Here is a 20,131-nt window from a genome sequence, read left to right as displayed (position 1 = left end):
CCCCTTTGGGAAAAACCCGGTTCCCATGAATTACCACATCGATGGTAGTCCACTGAACACAGAAGGCTTTATAAGAGATCTAGGAACACAGATTGACAGCAACCTCTCTTTTGACCACCACACCGTCATTGTGGTCAGAAAGTCCTTCTATGTGGCATATCTCATTACTAAGGGTTTTGCATCCAGAAAGAAGGAGGTCATTGCCTCATTCTAGTCTTCCCTCATTAGGCCAATCATTGAGTACAATGCCCCATTTTGCATGTACCTCACTAAACACCTGCAACAACTGGAGAGGCCACAAAAGTACCTCAGAAAGAGGACCCTAGGCCTTAAACTTTTGTCCTATATGGACAGACTCAGAAAAATCCAACTATTCTCTGTCTCATGTCACCTACTTAAAGGCGATCTCTGCTTGACTTACAAAGCCATGTCAGGTTCATAACCCAGTGACTGCCCATGCTATGGAATAGACTTTCCATACATGTCAAGCAGAGCACCTCACTGGCCCTCTTCAAGAGAAATCTTGATGAGTGGATGGGAAATAGAAAATTCACCCCAAGGATCACTCCAGTGGCTTTATTCGACAGAGGGAACTAAGGTCGGGTGGCACGCTTCCAGGCTAATCCTATGGGCTAGGCTTGTAAAGGCTCCAGGGCCATTAGCATAGTACAGACATATGAACCTATGAACCTATGTGAATATGTCTTTCCTTCTCATTTCAAAAGTACATGCATTTTTTTATTTGCAAGCCATCTTCCCAACCACCTATATCTTTAACAATGCCCTCTCTGTTACATTGGTTTATGAGAAATATTTCTTGAACAGAAGTCATTGAAAATGTAGCCAATCTGTCTACTTCAGTTTTTAAACTTAACCTTGTCACTTCTCAGAACTAAGGCACTTCCCCCTTAAATAAACCCAAACACTTTTGGCATGAGGTCATTCTGCTCACTGGACACAAATTGCCTGACAACAAATGCTTTCTAAACCTAATCCAAACTAATTAAGAACTACTCACCTGTTCATACACCCTCCCCAAACTATCAGCAACATCTTCACTCCCAGTCCTCTCTCCCAAAGCCCCCCACCCTTCATGATCCCCCTTATACTTCAAAAAAAATCTCACAGAAAGAAATTAGTAAACTACTTGAAAACAGGCCCATAGACCCAACCCACAGCCTCAGAGCACATTTTTCCTGGTTTATTTACAAATACAGGGAATTTCTAATTCAGCTTCTTCATTACATCTTTAACTTTTGCCGGTCACAGTATATAATGCCAAACATTTGGAAAATGGTACTCATTATCCAAGCTATACCTCAAAACACTTCATACTTTTATTCTATTGCTATCCTAGTCTGTCTTGGCAATATGCTAGAAAAAAGTCATTTATATCACCTTTCAAGCTACATTTGGCAATACCATCTCCTTACCCTAAAACAGTACAGATTCTGGAAAGTTCATAGTACAATGACAGTTCTTTGTTGCCCACCTGATGACATTCCCCTCAACATGGAAAAGAGAACTTGACAGGGGCAGTATAGTCATTAAGATCACAAAAAATTTTGGCTTAATCACTAAACACCAACTCTTCCTTCTCTCTCTCAGAACATTGGCATTAGTAACACATTCATCTCTTGGTTCCAATATTTCTTGTCAAACAGATTCTTCAAAGATAAAATAGGCTCTTCCTCTTTACAACTCATACCTCTTTCAATGGAAGAACCCCAAGGTTCTATTATATCTTCTCACCTCTTCTCCATTTTCATAAATAAAACTAACCTTATGACTTCCCTACTCTACAACTCTGTTATCAGGATAACATGATAATCTTTAGGTTCAGATACAACCACTCAATAATTGAAACACAACTGAAAAAACATTTATCTCCCTCAATTCCTGGCTCATTAACCATAAATTAATACATAACCTCACAAAAATGCATGCAATTTGACATTACCCAAAAACCTAAAAAAATTACCTAAATCACTCAATATCACTACCCTTTGTGGCACACCAGTAGAAGCAAACACCTCCTTCAACTATCTCAGTTTCTGGCTAGACCAGTGATTAACACCCCATATGTATGTAGAGAAATCAAGCACCGAAATTAACTCACTTCTCTTCTAGGTGAGGAAGAGCTTATCCTCCCTATCCAACCCAGCCAGTGCAGCTATAGGCAAATTATTCTTTCTAGATCAACTTAAATATGGGCTACCCGTAAAAGCCACAGCTTCTAAGAGAAACTCCTTCATACTACAGACTATCGAAAACAAAATCTGTCTCTTCAACAATAAATCACTATCTAATTAGCATCACTTCCTCACCCTTAAAAAGCCAAATGGCTCCCAGTGCAGCAAACATGCACACACACACACGCACACATGCACACACACACACACACACACACACACACACACACACACACACACACACACACACACACACACACTTACTTATTCTAACCTCAGTTGCCTCGCCTAAACAACCCCTAACTCATCACCATTTCTCTGTCCTTGCTCTTAACTTATGGGAATCCCCACACCTAATGGAACTACAACTCCCTTTCCCACCTTCAGAGCTGACCTCCAAAAATTCCGTCACACCAAATCAAACTGCACTTACCACACAGCAGGTGGTATCACCTAAGGACATCCAATGTGTAGCGTTACTCTCTCTCAACTACTAACATCTCCTAACTCCACCTACCCTGACAGTCATCCTGATGTAACCCTGAAATATAATCATATAAAATATATATTTTTATCATGATTCTTGTTAAAGCTATTACTTGCTGTTGTACATTTTTTTTTTAAATTGTTACTTTCTGTTCTGCTTGTTTTTTTGTCAAAGGCACTGTATTAACTTTTCAAAATGACATATAAGATACAATCAATCAAAACAAACAATCGAACAGTTTGTGAAAGATGATTGCTTTATATATCTAATACAGAACATAAAGTAAACAAATTACTTTGTATGCTGTGTTTGATATTTAAAGCTTCCTGCCCCTCTTTTGCACCTGTTCCTCTTTTCTTTTCTTTGTGAATTATTTTACCCTAGCAGTACCTGCAAATGATCATTTGTTGTCAATGTACTATCCTGGTTAAAAATATAAAATAAAAATAAAAGAAAAATAAACTTCTGGGGCAACCTAAATATTTTTTTATTGCATTATCAGCCATGCTGCACAATTTAATCTTCTCTTTTCATTCCAGTTTTATCTAACTCCCTCAATTTCTGAACCTATTCTCAATTCTTTTGAGATGGCATAATAAGCCATTAATACTACTATACATTAAAATGTTTAGCTATTCATTTATCTGTTCATTTATATTTTCACTGCATATTTATGTTTACTCGGCATATTTGTTTAAAGCTCCTCTTTAGAGTTGATCCTTCTTAAAAATGTATAAAAATATTATGAGTTATTCCAAGGATTCATTATAGAGCCTAAGGCCTTAGTACAAAGGCCCTGCTCCCAATACACTGTATTTTGTGATTCAGAGATATGTAAACCACAGTGAGGACAGACCCCATTATCATCTCATTTGTATGTCTTTGAATCACAGTTGACAAGCACAGCATGCAGATCATTGTATAAGAATCCTTAGCATTAGCATTTGAGAATGCAGGGTTTAAAGGTAACAAATGAACTCTCCTCTCATTTTCTTAAATGAGTTTTTTATTTGTTTTTGTCTGTGACATTACAAAAGTACATTTGCTAGACAGTAGAGATGCAGTGATCACCCTTGATATAGCCTGGATATACATGTCTTCCGGCAATCAGTTTATTATATATATCTATAGATATATATATATATATATATATATATATATATATATATATATATATAGAACGAGGAATACATATGGGGAAAACATACAATTGATGGATGACATGTCAACAAGGACCATCTCCATCTGCATTACTATTGCTTTGAGCTTGGAAATTACCCCAGGTTGCCTGAGTGCTGGATATATAAGCCTTCTCTTTATCACTTGAGGAAGGGAATTGATTGGGTGTAGACTAGATGAAGGGCAGAATCCAAAGATGAATAATACAGGAAAAGATGTTCACTGTAAAACCCGAAGCAAGGACTGGGACATGTCACATGGTTGTATTAATAGGAGGTCAGTGAACTGAAGAGTAGGGCCCCTGAACTGAAACCCTGAGGAAAGTGTTTGGATGAGATTGAGCTTATTTAAAAATGCATCTGTTTGACTGCCTTATTACATATAAGGGTCATGTGGCATCTGTGTCTTTTTTTTTTTTAATTTTGACTTCTTTTTATATTACAGGTACATTCCACCAAACTGGACATATGAATGTGATGAAGATCTGATACACTATTTACATGAAAGAACATCTGAGAATTTGAGCAATGTCAGTCAGTATCTGGAGAAGATTGAAGTTTCATCAGATGTGGTACTTAGAATATCCTACACTTTCTCCCTTTGATGTAAATATTAAAATTGCATTATTCAGACTCTATGAGATCCTGAACATGTTCAGGGACTGGTTGAGATCACAAACAGCTGTCTAAATGTAGTACTTAAAAGTCCACATTCTTTCATTTTCTCAGTAGTGTATGTAATACAATGCTGTGCCGCTTCTTAGTTACCACGAGTGTAGCCACACCACAGTGCACTCATTTTCTCATGTGAAGTACTCAGAATCCTTAACTTCTCTCTCATATGCATGCAGTGTTAAACTACAGGCATCTACAGACAGTAAGGACATTTCCCCGTTATGGTACCCAGCTTCCTTCTTCCCCATTCACAAGTGCTTCTTAAATTAGACTTCCTCATCCTTCATTGTCTCATAAGTTACTCATGTCTACAGACAGCATTGTTGTCACTTACATGGTACTCACTACCCATCCCACACTCACTTTGGCCATTGAATCTCCAGTACTGACATGCAGGTAAGCAGCGTGGACTTCTCTTTCATTATTTCCTGTATGCCTGAGTTCCCATGTCATCCAGTGTCCCAGGAGCATCAACAGGGATTTATTCAGCATGGGATGCACTTTATACATGGCAACGGCAGGTTTCTTCTCTCTTCCCATGTCCCTCTCCTACTCACCAGAATCTGCAGATAAGTAGCCGGTATGGAATTATCCTTGTGCATGATTCCCAGCACCTGGAATTAATCCTCATTCATCATAACATCCATAGATATTTAGCCACCATAGAATTTTTGAATTATTGCTATTATTCAATTGCTTTTATTTTTTTTCTATATTAGTTAAAGTTAAAAAAAAAAGTTATTTTAGAGAAACAAACATTTAAAATGGTACAATTTCAAAACATGTATTAAACTTTGACACTCTACTGACTGCCACTACGTGATAAGGCACAGAACCTTTGTGGTACTGCTTTGGTCAGCAATGAGGAATATTAAACAAAATATATGCAGGTATAATAATAATAATTATTATTATTATTATTTTGTTGTTGTTGTTTGATAATTTACTGTTTACATGTAAGAAGGTATGGATCAGAAGTCCCAGCTGTATCTTCTATTCTCTGTGTTAATATCATATTTTGTGTCAAATGTTGGTATTGTTGTTGTTCTTGTTGTTGTTGTTGCTTTAAGGTGTCTTCAGTCATTTAGTCAAGTCTGACTCTTTGTGATCTCAAGGATTTTAGCACACCAGGCCTCTCTGTGCTTTACAGGTTCTTACAAATTCATATTCATTGCTTTAGTAATGGCGTCTTTCCATCTTAGCCTTCATTTGTCTTCAGTCTTTATCAGCATCAGTGTCTCTTCTAGGGAATCCTGTCTTTCCATTACATAGCCAAAGTATTTCAGTTTTAGTTTTAGTATCAGACCTTCCAGAGAATAGTCTGTGTTTATTCCCTTAAGTATTGACTGATTTGATCTCACAGTTTACAGAATTCTCAAGTTTTCTCCAGCACAATGGCTGGGTTTCTGTTGCTCATATTCAAACTCTCACAGCAATATACAATCAGTGCAAAAACATAGCTGTGACTATATGGACCTTCACTGAAAATATCTTGTCCTTGATTTTTAAAATCATATCCAGATTTGTCATAGTTTTCCTTACTAGAATCAAGCCTCTTTTAATTTCATGGATGTAGTCACCATTTGCAGAGATCTGAGCCTAGGGAAATAAAAACTCTCTTTGCTTGTATTCTTTCTCATCTGTTTGCAAAAAAGGATATGGCTAGATGGCACAATTTTATTTGTCTGCTTAAGTTAAACAGCAGGCCGTATTTTGTACCTTCTGCTTTCACTTTCATCAACAGGGTGTCCAACAGTAGCTTCATTCATTCATCAGAGAGGTATAATTTGCTTATCTGAGCTTGTTAATATTTCTCTCAGCAATTTTGATTCCAGTGTCTGATTTGTCTGACCTAACATTTCACATGATATATTTAGCGTGTAAATCAAGTAGGGTGACAGCATACAAACCATTTAGTTATTCCAGTTTCAGTTCTGTTACTTCATTTTCTGTATACAAATTCCTCAGGAGGCAAATAGGGTGACCCTTATCCCCATTTCTATAAGAATGTGCCATAGTATGCTATGATCCCCATTATCAAAAGTATTAGAGTTGTTAATAAAACAGAAGTAAATATTTCTTCTGGAACTCATTGGTTCTCTGATTTCTAGCAGGTGTTGGCAATTTAAGTATAGTAGAAAAGCTAAATAAACTGGGAATAAACCCCTATGTCACTCAATGGATTGCCAACTGGCTCACAAATAGGACACACATAATCAAAATAGTTAAGTTACCACCACAAAGAGACCAGTCACCAGTGGTGTCCCACAGGGTTCTGTGCAGGGAACTCTCCTGTTTAGCATTTACTTTTCTGTAGTAAAAGCCAATACCAAAGGGCTCTGACTGACTAAGTTTGCAAATGACTGCAAGTTAGGAGCAGTCATTGAATCCCCAAATGACTTAGCGATTCTGCACAATGTTTCATCTCAAATAAATAACTGCTGTCAAAAATCACAGACTGAGACTAACTGCCAAAAAATGCATTATTGTAGCCTTTGGGAAGTGATCTACCCCCAGGGAACTACCACATTGACAAGACAATCCTAAGTGCTGACCCAGTTGTTCAGGATTTGGGAACTTATGTGGATAGTGGCCTGACTTTAGCCAATGTGCGTCTATTGTTGTAAGAAAGTCTTTCTATGTTGCACAGCTTATAAACAAAGGAATTGTGTCCAGATCTAGGGATTTCATTGTTCCCCTTTACTCAGCCCTCATTAGGCATCATTGAATATAATGCCCTTTTTGGCATGTATTTGTCCAGACACATACAACATCTAGAACACCCACACAGATACCTTACTAAATGGATACAAGGCCTAAATGGCATGTCCTGCATGGAATGTGTTAAAGCCCTATAACTATACTAGGTGACCTACAGGCTGCTAAGAAGTGAACTGTGTCCAGTATACAAGGCATCCCCTGACCCATTACTGATGGATTTACTGCACACCAGCAAGTCAAATGGCATCAGAAATAGTTGGTCTAGGGATCTAAACCTCTTTTAAACATCAGCAGGATGGTTTGGAAGGACAGATATATCTCTCAGAAGATACTGCTGCTGTGGAACAGACTCCCCATCCACATAAAACAAAGTTCATCCCGAACATTTTCAAGTGCAACTTAGATCTTGGAATGGGAGACAGAAAATTTACCCCAGGACTGTCCTCTGTGCTACTAATGGACATAGGCAGCTCGTAAATGCTTTATCCCATGCATGGGGGTCCCCTCAAATTATCTATGGTATGATCCTAGTATTCTCATTAGGGGTAATTTATGGTTATCTACCATGGGATGGGTAATTCCATTATATAAACAAATGGGATAGGTTATGTTGAGCACAAAAAGGGAAATTGGCACTGCATAAAATTGCCCAGAAGGACAGATAGCCTAATACTTACCTATGAACCTATGTGCTATCTGGGGCACCTATCCCTTGAAAAAAACAGCCTGTAAATCTGGTAGGCTCAGTGCATATATGACTGGAGTCTTTATTGCAGTATCATGAGCAGGACCCTTTTAGCATGTGAAATCAATGCAATTGCTTGATAATTTGACAACTCTATAGTAGTGTCTTTTTTGAGCAGGGGGTGGACAATAAATTGACATTTACAGTCCAGTGACCACTGCTATGTTTGCTAATTTTTTGGCAAGCTCCAAGCAAACCTGTAACAGCAGTATTTTGCAGATTTTTAAACAATTTATCTGGTATTCCATCCCTTCCTTTTTCTTTTAACACTTCCCACTCCTCCATCCAGTGGAAGCTAAACCATCCCAGGATCTATACTTTAGGCTGGAAGAGCTTGTTTTACCCATTTTGAGCCTGCAGCTCCAGCTGAGTTAAAGTACCTGTCCACAGAAGGCACTGTTACTAGTGGCAGTGTAATCTACTAGAAAAGTTTATGGGCTTCATGGTTTCTCAGTTATTCAAAAATATATGGTCTTTCACAGGGACAGAGTCACTAAGAACTAACCATTCTTTCATTCTATTGCTTTACACACCTTTTCCCTGAGTATTCAAATGAGGGAGAGCATCTGTTTCATAGTATGGACATTTGCTGGCACCTAAGATCTTATGTTGAAAGGACGGATATAATCTGCAAAGACAGACAGCTTTTTGTATCATTTTCTAAGGTGACACTAGGACAAAAAGTATCTAAGCTTATACTTTCTAAGTGGCTGTCCAGCTGCTCCCAATTTTGACACCCAAATCATGGGGAGCTTCTTAGTTCAGCACTTAAGGTTCATTCGACTAGAGCAGTTCCCACATCTATAGCCTTCTCCAGTCATGCAGGTTTGGCTGATGTTTGTGCTACCTGGTTTTACATTAACATTTTCACTAGACACTGTAAAACTGATGTGATTTCTAGTTCCAGGTCTTCCTATATAGCCATTCCTATCCAGTAGATGTTCCTATAGAGATGTCCACCCAGGATGATTTACTTATGACCCTGTCCTGCTGTTATGTAGGATGGAACTCCTGTTTTCAGGTACAAAAGTTATGCAATTACCATAATGATTGATCTGTAAGAGGTAGATCCAGCCTCAGTAATATACACACCCTGGTGTAGTTGGTCTGGAATTTACTTCTTTCTATCCTACTGGTAATACTTTGGAGCTCTGTGTGTATCCGCAGAACATCTGTAAAGACATGGCACAGTGATGCATTATGCAAAAGGTGCTTAGTAACTTGGAAACGTTTTCTGCGCCAACTTGCCAAGAAGTCATTGTACCTCTGGCATTAGCCCTGCTGTTACAGAAAATGGACCTATATCTGACAGATCTCATTATGGCAAATGTATAACTTTCAAAAAACACAGAGTATCCAGATGATGACAGCAAAAAAAAAAAAACATAAAAAGGCCAAGCTGCATATCTAGCTTGTCCTTCTTCACATTCACTATTTGAGCTTAGACATCTCCACCTAAATCTTCCAGTCAGCAGCCGGATAAAATATGAGATGTGTTTTGCAAAGAACTTTGAATACTATGCCCAGGTGTTCTGTATTTTAAGTAATGAACTCCATGAAGATGACAATGAATAAAGCATTCTTTATATATTTTAGTTCCTGACAATGCTTTCTGATATCCAGATCTGATGAAGCAACTGGTAGTAAGGTTGTGAAAGCGCTTATCTTTGTTTTTGATTTGTTTTATGAAGAATTTATACTGATTTTTTTATATATATTTGGAAGCTTTGGAAGTTTTTGTGTACCCAACAACAATATATATTTTGCTGAAATGTGGCTGGTTTTCTGTTTTTGTTTGGATCCACTTAATCACACAGGCCAAAGCTTCTAAAATGTCATTTGCAGATGGTTTAATTTGTAAATAAGAACTGCATCAGGATGGATAATATGTTTTGGGGACAAGTACTAAGTGAGAGAACAAACAGAAGTGAAAGGACTCGCCATGTTGAGAGAAAAGTACACCTGAATTGGGATTATAGGTCAGGCTTTCTGGCTTTTCTGACAAATACATCACTGAGGTAGATGAGGTGTGTCCTTATCTTAAGAGTGCATATTTTTTCTTACTGGTTAATCTACTAACCATAAACATATAGTGACGCACAGGCTGAAATGTGCAAACTACCTTCTACAAAATCATAGCTGTCATTTGAGTCAATAATCAGACTACACAAACAAAAGCTTCACCTTTGGTTAATAAGTCCTCACCCATTTTGTTCACAGACTTCCTTGTTGCTAAATCTTTACATACAACTTCACTCAAGACTACAGGAAATACTGACTTGTAATAAAGGCAGTTTTGCAATAAAAAGTGGCAGTCAGTAAAATGAATATATACTTGACAGTTTAACACCCAGAGTTAAGAGTGCACTTTGCTAATGAGTTTCATCCTGTAGTCCTGACTTTTATTCCTTCAGTCTCTGCTTGACAAAGTGACAGATAGTGAACAAGTCATCTAACCTGACAGTATTCCTGGGCAATCCCTAAAAAGAAGAAGTTGTGTCTTGTGGGCTCATTTGATTAATAAAGTAATAAAAATGTGAAAGTGGGAAACCTTCTGCCTTTGGGTGCGGCTTGTTTTATATTCCGAGTGACATAATTCACTAAACAATATTATTATTGAATGACAGAAGAGCTATGAAGCGGGAGTTATGAAATTACATGGGACCTTTTCTGAAATATGTATTGGAAACATATATTGGAAGATAAGAAGAAACCATAGCAGCAAAAAGAAGTGACAAATCATATAATTTTATCACTGCATGTTCCTGCAGTATTCTATATTAATGTACAACTGTCATCCAGGATGACCCACTTAAAAAAATGTTTTCAGAGTAGGGACCATTCTAACAGTTATCATTAGTTTACCTAGTAATGAAATAATACAAGTTAGACTTAAGAAAATAAATCATCTGTCAGGTCAGGTCCATTGCAGGTTATAGTGCATTTGAATTAAGACTTAATTAAGATGAGGCCATTACATACTTTTTGGTTCATAAGAAGAAAAAAAAAACAGGAACCACTGGAATAACAGCAGTGTCAAACACTCAGTGTATTTCAGGTTATATTTAGGACAGGCACGTGAGATATTACCAGAATTCTGTGCAGTGTATGTTCATTCAAAGATGAGTCATAATTTAAAGGAAATGTATGCAGCTGAACAGAGAGCACTTGTTTACTACCACAAAAGAAAACATTCATCCATTTTGCTGGTTTTATAAGCAAGCTAAACAGAGGCACAATACTATATATTTTTGAAAGTGAACACCTGACCTGGAGGAAGAGAAAAGAAGAAAATGCTAGTTTCTAGAGGCATAACATTCATATATTATACTGGACAGTATTGTTCAATCCATAGCCACATCAGGCTTAAGGCTCATAAACATGTTCACCAAAGAATTGATCCAAACTGTTCTTGAATACATTTATAGTAGCCTTCACCATAGTAGGGATTGACCCTATTCTTTTTCAAATGTTACTTCAATACTCATTCAGACTTTTTGTCTGTTATCATTGAATGTGTGTGTGTGTGTGTGTGTGTGTGTGTGTGTGTGTGTGTGTATACATATTTATTTATATTTTTATTTACATATACATATATATATATATATATATATATATATATATATACACACACACACACACACACACACACATACATATATATATATATATATATATATATATATATATAAAACTCTTACATATAATCGAAAGTTTGAAATGTCTAACATTTTTACCCAGGCTGAAGTGATCCAAATTCATTTGATTCCTTCTGCTTCTGCTGGCGTGAAATCTGTTTGAGATTGTGAACAGTGGGGATCAGGAATTTGCCGTTTCACCACTGTTGAGTGACGTCTGCGTTAGTATATACAAATAGTAGGGGGGGTGTGAAGGGTGCAGGGGATCTTGCCCCTGTGCAAAAAAAATTGTTTTTTCATTCCTTAGGCTTTGGATCTTTTGGGATTATTGTTTAGCTATAACCCCTAGTGTGGTACAAAGAATAACTTATTACATTCCACTTATTACATGACCCCATTGTTTTGTTAGGAACATGTCACTTTGACACCGTTGCATTTCTCAAAATCCCAGTTTCCTGAAGTTGATTCACCAAAAGACAAACCCAAACAGTACAACAAAAGCAGCAGTAAAATCATAAAACGGAATAACAATAACTTAGCTTTGGCAAGGGGGGGTTGCTCATCCTTATCTCACTGTGGGGCACTGTGCTACCCTTACCCAAATTAAACATTTACTAACTCTGATGTTTCATGACCTCTGAGTACAGGAAATACTTGGTTTTACCTGAAAATTGAGTTTCCCTTTACTTCCAAGATTGTGTAACTATAGCGGGAGTGTGGAGAGCACAGACATTTAGACTGGGCTACAGGTAGGCTTATCCCCCCCTACAATACTATTTATAAACTTAGTGTCTCTAACAGGATGTACTTCCCTGTAACTTTATTTTGCTAAGTCTTATAACCTGCAGTCAGACTACTTTCAGTACAGCAGAAAAATATGTTGATAAGTTGCAGTTTCAATGGGTCAACTGGGAACTTGAGAATCAGCTAACGCAACATCAGTGAGCTAATATGATCCTGTACAGGATGCCTTTTGCAGATCCCCAGATTCTGTTGCTGACTATTTTTCTAACCAGTGTTCTGGCCTAGATACAATCAGATTATACCTAATCCATGCCAAAGTTTATGCCACAGTTGATATTGGGGGTTACCCTTCCTTTGTACCACTAATGCATAGGCACAGTATGAATATACTAAGCTTTGCACGTTTTCTGTGATGTTTTTAAGTGTACAATCAGATAACTGCCAAGTTTAAGTAATTTTTTATTTGTATGAACAATTCATTACAGTCCTGGTTAAAACTTCAGTTTTCTTCATTAGAGCAACACATCTGTCAGTGTAGATTTTTATAAACATCTCCTAGGCTGTACCACAACAATATAACAATGAATGTCACCTCTGTGTTACACACCAGCTGATAGTTGAGAGATGGATATCCCTTCTTTTGTCCGCATTTCTGTACCTGCAATGGATAGATAGATGCATGTGCACATAAAGAGATGTCAGCAACAGGCATGTCCCACTGCACTTAGCACCACTGACAAGACACTTCTACTTGGGAATACCACCAAATGCAAGTCATCATTGTTCCTGTGCTTATAAAGTTCATAGTCATGTGTTCATGGATTGTTATAACAAAAAAAGGGCACAGAATAATGGATAGATATCTTTGTAATACTGTATGCCCTTTACAGGTTGATGGAATGCCACTGAAAACAGTAAACACTGTATATGTGTGTGTGTGTATATATATATATATATATATATATATATATATATATATATGGGTCTACCTGAGTTAGTCGAAATGCCAGAAGACTGACAAGCGAATCGCGTGGCCCAGAAGATCGACAAGTCAGAAGACCGACGCGACAGATGAAAACACCGACGCCGAGGATGCCGACATGGGAAAAGGCTGTGTAAGTATGCGGTAGTGACGGACATTTGGGTGCGAGTAAGGTAAGTGTGGATATTGACGGTGTGTGGGGATAGGGGTGGGTTAAGTGAGTTAGGGTCAGTGCGCGGGTCAGGTAAGTGTGTGGTAGTGATTGTGATTGGGTTAGGGGTGGGTTAAGTGAGTTAGGGCTAGGGAGCGGGTCAGGTAAGTGTGCGGTAGTGATTGTGTTTGGGTTAGGGGCGGGTTAAGTGAGTTTGGGTTAGGGAGCGGGTCAGGTAAGTGTGCGGTAGTGATTGTGTTTGGGTTAGGGGCGGGTTAAGTGAGTTAGGGTTAGGGAGCGGGTCAGGTAAGTGCGGTAGTGATTGTGTTTGGGTTAGGCGGGTTAAGTGAGTTAGGGTTAGGGAGCGGGTCAGGTAAGTGTGCGGTAGTGACGGACCTTAGGGTTAGGGTTTGGGTTAGGGTTGTAGATAGTTGTGTATGTGAGGTTTAGTGTGGGTTTGTAGGGATTTTGGTGTGCTTGTGTTGTGTGTGTGGTTTTTGGACAGGGAATATGTTTTGTTTGTTGATTGTTGTGATTGTGGTGTGTGCAGTGTATGAGGTTTCGTGTTTGTGTACCATCGGTTATTTCGTTGTCGGGCATGTGGGGTTTCGTGTTTTTGCACTGTCGGTTATGTGGTTTCGGTGATTGCGTTGTCGGTCTTCTGGCATGTCGATTATGTCAGGTAGAACCATATATATATATATATATATATATATATATATATATATATATATATATATATATATATATATATATATATATATTACTATGCAAATGTTTTTGCCCTTTGGGATGACAACAGTACCATCTGTGGGAAGCTAATGTGCAAATATGGGAAAAATGTGAAAAGTTTGGTGGGTTCAAGGCTGGCATTGCACACTTAAAAGAATCCCAGCCTGAGAACCTTTATGTACAGCATGTGGAAGGTTCTGTACTGACCTGTAATTGTTACAAGTTCAGGCAGGCATTATAGTATTAAAGTGACCTACTCCTACTTTATCTACATATAGGTGATGCTGCTTCCCTGTTAAATTATGATGGTGATAATTGTGATCCTTGAAACAGAGAAACTGCAGTAACAAATAAGGAAAATATATGAAATCTGAGGTCACAGTACCACAAAATATTCTCCCTATTCTTAAACGTATTACAACAAGTTTTAGAATTCTCTTGTTTTTTTGTTTGAAGTGGTTGCAGTTTGTTTATTGAAATGTTAGGGACTCGTATTACTGCGTTTCACATTTGTAAGAGGTACCCCTTGTTACTAAACTGTATTCAAAGTCTCACCTTAAAACAGGTATTCAGTTCTCTGGTCAGTACTGTTCTGTAGTCAAGAAAACCCAAATAAAACTCTACTAAATTAAAACAGGATATCTAATCAGAGTAGAACACCTGTTTTGAAGTAATAGATTTTAGTTAACAAAACCCAAATGACATTTACACATGAAAGTGTTGAAATGTTCATGGGCTGGTTGTTCAAAGAGGATAGCTCAGACTGTATTTTGTCTTTAAACATTCATACTTGAAATTGTTGTGATATATTTTATTTCATTAAGCATTGTCTTATAATAAATTTGTTTAGATGCATATAGAGGGGAAAAATAAAACAAGATGCCCATTAATTAAACAAAAATCCAAGCACCATCAGGGTACAGCAAAATACTTATGCTCTTGCGAGACTGAACCAAAAGTCATACAAGTACTTGTGTTCCATCTCAGAGACGGATGAAGCCAAGTGTCCATCAGAATGACATCATAGTTCAGCAACAGTCGCTGCTGCTAATTCCCATTAACTAAGTTGTTTTTCAATACTAAAATGCTGTTGGTCACCCTGTGATACAGAAAGATAAAGTCCACATTCCAGCTTGGATGACCTGGGACTGATAAGCAATCCAGGAGCTGGAGGATTTCACCTCACCTGTCTGCCTTTTTCAATCTCAGCCTCACCTCAGGTTTTGTCCCTTCTGAATGATGGACTGCTGTAGTCATCCCTCTCCATAAAGAAGGAGCAACTACAGACCCTGGAAACTATTGCCCCATTAGCCTGACAAGTCTGATATGCAAAGCTATGGAATGCATCATCATGGACCAAATAAACAAGAATATAGGGAATCTTCAAACTCTGGATCCCACACAGTTTGGTTTTGTGAAGGGTAGATCATGCCTTCTCAACTTGGTCGACTTCTTTGAGTCAGTCACCAGAGCTATGAAGGCAAGGTGGTTCATACAGCCTACCTTGATCTGGCCAAGGCCTTTGATACCATTCCCCTCAGGAATCATAGAAAAACTCACTAAGCTAGGCATCAACTCCTATATCACTAGGTGAGTTGCAAACTGGCTCACAGATAGAACCCACAGTGTGAAAGTGGCTGACTCCAAGTCAGACTGCCGACCAGTCACAAGTGGAGTCCCACAGGGATCAGTCCTGGGTCCTCTCCTGTTCGGTATCTACTTCTCAGAAGTCCAGGCCAACATGAAGGGACTCTGGCTAACAAAGTTTGCAGACGATTTCAAGTTGAGAAAGGCCTCACTGAGACCAACAACTGATGTCAGATACATTGCCTAAAGCCCAATGCCAAAAAATGTGTTGCCATCCCCTTTGGGGAAAACCCGGTTCCCGTGAATTACTACATTGATGGTAATCCACCGAACACAGAAGGCGTTATAAGAGATATGGGAACACAGGTTGACAGCAACCTCTGTTTTGACCACCACATTGCCACTGTGGTCAGAAAGTCCTTCTATGTGGCACATCTCATTACTAATGGTTTTGCATCCAGGAAAAAAGGGGTCATTGTCTCCCTCTACTCTTCCCTCATTAGGCCAATCATCGAGTACAATGCCCCATTTGGCATGTACCTCACTAGACACCTGCAACAACTAGAGAGGCCACAAAAGTACCTCACAAAGAGGATCCTAGGCCTTAAACACTTGTCCTATATGTAAACAAACAACCACCACCGGCTCCAGGCACAAATGAATCAGGTCCCAAATGAAAGTACAAAAGGTTTTATTCTTCTTGAAACGCCAGCAAAAAGAAACAAACAACGTTTACAGAAAAAACGTTTTCGTCTTCAACTTCCTCAGTAGTAACCACCATTTCATAAAAAATCTGTCATTTATACCATTTTCAAACATAATTAACTTTCAAACTACCCAATCAGAAACCAACAGACTTGAAACAGTAATTAGTGCTTAAAGAACTGAGCATACTAGTTGAATCAAGCAAGTTTCTTTATGTTAAATTTAAAATCTATGAAAATGTTTTGATCATTTAAAAACAAGTATCAATTTACTTCTATCCAAATTGCATATATACATATTGTTATTAAAACACTCTGTTAAAATTAATAAATTAAATCCTACACTAACTATATAATGTTAAGCCCATTATAAGGCTGCAAATTGCACCATCTAGTGGCGTAACTTAAAATCACAGTTTTTTATCGTGAAACAAAACAATGATTTAAAAACACTATGCATGTACATGCATATAAAAAAATTTTTTATTTAAAACCTACCTAATGTAAATAGTTTATTTTTGAAAATTATATAAGCAAATCTGACAATTTTACAAAATCAAAGCTAAAAGTTTTAAGAACATAATATTAAAGCTTTGCAGCTCTTAGTTTCAACACTGGTGCTAAGGACACCATGTTATTAAGGCCCAGATTTCTGCTTGCATCTAAAAGTAATTGCCAATATAATTCCCTGTATTCAATGAGGGTCTCCCACATACCACCCCTAGGATTAGTGGGGACCACCTCCAATACAAAGAATTGATAACCTGACGTTCCACATTTCAAAGAGTGCTTACTTAGTGCATTTTTCTTATTATTCACCCTGACATCATAAAGGTGCTCATAAATTCTTTGTTTGAACTTCCTCTCACTCTTTCCAATGTAAAAAGAGGAACACTTCTTACAAATAGCAATGTATATAATACCTTTAGTATCACAATTGGCAAAACTATTTAAAAATAATATCTTATTCATGGCCTGCAAATGAATAGAATAACCAGTCATTAGGTGTGTACAATAATTACACTTGCCACATTTAAATAACCCTTTCTTTGTTTTACTATTCCTACTAGTTATATTTGTATTGTAACCATTTTCTAGTATGTTCTTAATACTTCGTCCCTTACGATAAGTGTAAACTAATTCTTTATCAAAAATATACTCCAAGTCAGATATTTCTGAGAAAGCATTCCACTCATTAGTAAAAATCTTTCTTATTAGTGTTGAGTGCTCATTGAAGGTAGTAATAAGACCTGTACTATGTTGTTCAATATTTTGTTGATCGCTCCTCTTTGTTTCAGATGCCACTTTCTTACCTAAAATAGGGGCAAAAGGACCTTCCCTCTTATTCTTGACTTCTTCTAGAATCTTATTGAAGAAATCATGTGAATAGCCTCTCATAGCAAAAAGTTCCCTCAAAAAATTAACTTCATCATAAAATAATTTGTCATCAGATATCATCCTACTTAAACGAACAAGTTGCCCTTTCACCACACCCTTCTTTTGGTGTGGGGGGTGGCAACTAGCAAAATGTAAGTAGGAGTTGGAAAACGTTTCCTTTCTATGTATCCCTGATGTGGAGTTTCCATTATTCTTGCTAATACAAACATCCAAATACCTCAACTCGTGGGGATCAAAGTTTTGGGTAAATCTAAGAAAACTAGTAGTGCTGTTAACATACCCCAATAAGTTAACAAAACCATCTTGGTTGCCCTTCCAAAAGAAACACAAGTCATCAAGAAATCTAGTATACAGGACCCATTGGTCACAAAAAGGTGAATTAAGTAAAAACTTTTCTTCCCAGTATGCCATAATAATGTTGGCATATGTTGGGGCACAATGTGCCCCCATTGCCACACCTTTCTCCTGCTTAAAATATTCCCCTTGGAAATAAATATAATTGTTTTTTAATACAATTTCCATCAGGGTTAAGGTGTTCCTAAAATCAACGAGTCAACTTTTTACTAGAAATTAAAGTTTCTTCAAACCAATGTAATCCTATGTCATGTGGAATGCAACTAAACAGGTCTATGACATCCATTGTACCAAAATTTAAATTTTCATTATATAGGGATGGTTCCACTTTCCTTAAAAAGTCCCAAGAATCCTTTAAAATATTGTTTCTCCCTTCCAATATATTTTTGACTTTCTGATCAACAGATTTGGCTAAAGGGGCTGTCACTGAACCTTCAGCTGACACAATTGGTCTTAAAGGTGGATCTATACTGTCTTTATGCACCTTAGGGATACCAAAGATGCAAGGTACCTTAGGCTTCTCAACTGTTAAATATTTATATGTTTCGTTGTCAATTGAACCTTCCACAAACATATCGTACAACAAAACCTGTATCTTCTTGTGTGCTATGTTGACCTCATTGATGGATACTCTGGAATATTTATCTGCATCATTGAGTATATCCATCATCTTTCCTTCGTATTGTATTGCTTCCATTATCACAACTCCCCCACCCTTGTCGGGCTTCATTACCCTCAATTCTCTGTTGTTACTAATGTCCTTTAATGTATTCATCTCTGCTTGAGTTAAGTTAAAGTGTATACGTTTGTCAGCTAATTGCATCCTGATTTTGTTTTCCACCTTAACCTCAAAATTTCTAAGCTGAGGGTGTATGGGAGGGTTAAATGTACTCCTTCGCTTCAAATTCTCACTGTCAAAGTGACTGGTCTTCCCTTTAAAAAACAATTCCAAGTTCTTTTTTCTAATAAAGAGCTTGATATCAACCAAGAGTCTGAAAATATCAATTTTTTGCCTGGGAATAAATGTAAAGCCTTTAGAGAACAAATCAAACCAAGTTCTATCAACATGAACATTAGAGTAGTTGAAAATGTTAAAACCATTGCAGGACCATGTATTCACGTTGTTAACAATACCATCAGTTAATTCCACTTCTGTCCTCTTCTCACAAAGGGCCTCACCTCCCTGTCCGTGTAGTTTTTTGAATTATAAACTACCCTATCCTGGTTCATTAACCTCTCTGATCTTCTAAGTGGGGGGTATTCCTCAATGTCTGTGAGTTGTTGTTTCTACATTTTCCCCATCTTCCCACTCAAAATCATGAATATGTTGTTTAGCCCAGTTACCATATCCTTGTCTTGAAATGCTTTTAGGCTTAGGATAGTGAATTTTGCTTTTATATTCATCCAAATCTCTTTTAATCTTCCCTATCTTTCTATCTTGAACCTCATTACATTTCGATTCAATGTTTTTAAACAAGTTTTGATATTTAACTCTCTCTGTGTCTATGGAAAACTTCAAATCATTCAATATTGATTTGTTAATGTTCTCAATATCTAAATATAACTTTTCCATTAGAATTTCATTATTTTTGATAATGGCTTTTTCAAACATTTTCATAGATTTTAAATTTAACATTAAGAAACTTGCTTGATTCAACTAGTATACTCAGTTCTTTAAGCACTAATTACTGTTTCAAGTCTGTTGGTTTCTGATTGGGTAGTTTGAAAGTTAATTATGTTTGAAAATGGTATAAATGACAGATTTTTTATGAAATGGTGGTTACTACTGAGGAAGTTGAAGACGAAAACGTTTTTTCTGTAAACGTTATTGTTTGTTTCTTTT

At 37.4% G+C, this 20,131-nt stretch overlaps 1 protein-coding gene across 2 annotated transcripts in view; it reads left to right on the top strand.

Moving 5' to 3' along the window:
- The window catches only part of LOC122813452 (E3 ubiquitin-protein ligase HECTD3-like), a 726,610-nt gene that overhangs the window by 209,613 nt on the left and 496,866 nt on the right, over positions 1 to 20,131 (top strand). For both annotated transcript variants that reach the window (XM_044085768.1, XM_044085767.1), the window contains exon 4: positions 4,303 to 4,429. In XM_044085768.1, the coding sequence (XP_043941703.1) occupies positions 4,303 to 4,429 (127 nt within the window). The remainder of the gene's footprint in view (positions 1 to 4,302; positions 4,430 to 20,131) is intronic.

The sequence above is a fragment of the Protopterus annectens genome, chromosome 10.part0, assembly GCF_019279795.1.
Source record: "Protopterus annectens isolate FY-2018-M chromosome 10.part0, PAN1.0, whole genome shotgun sequence".
In the NCBI taxonomy this organism is placed as follows: domain Eukaryota; kingdom Metazoa; phylum Chordata; order Ceratodontiformes; family Protopteridae; genus Protopterus; species Protopterus annectens.
This window is presented reverse-complemented; position numbering and strand designations above follow the sequence as displayed.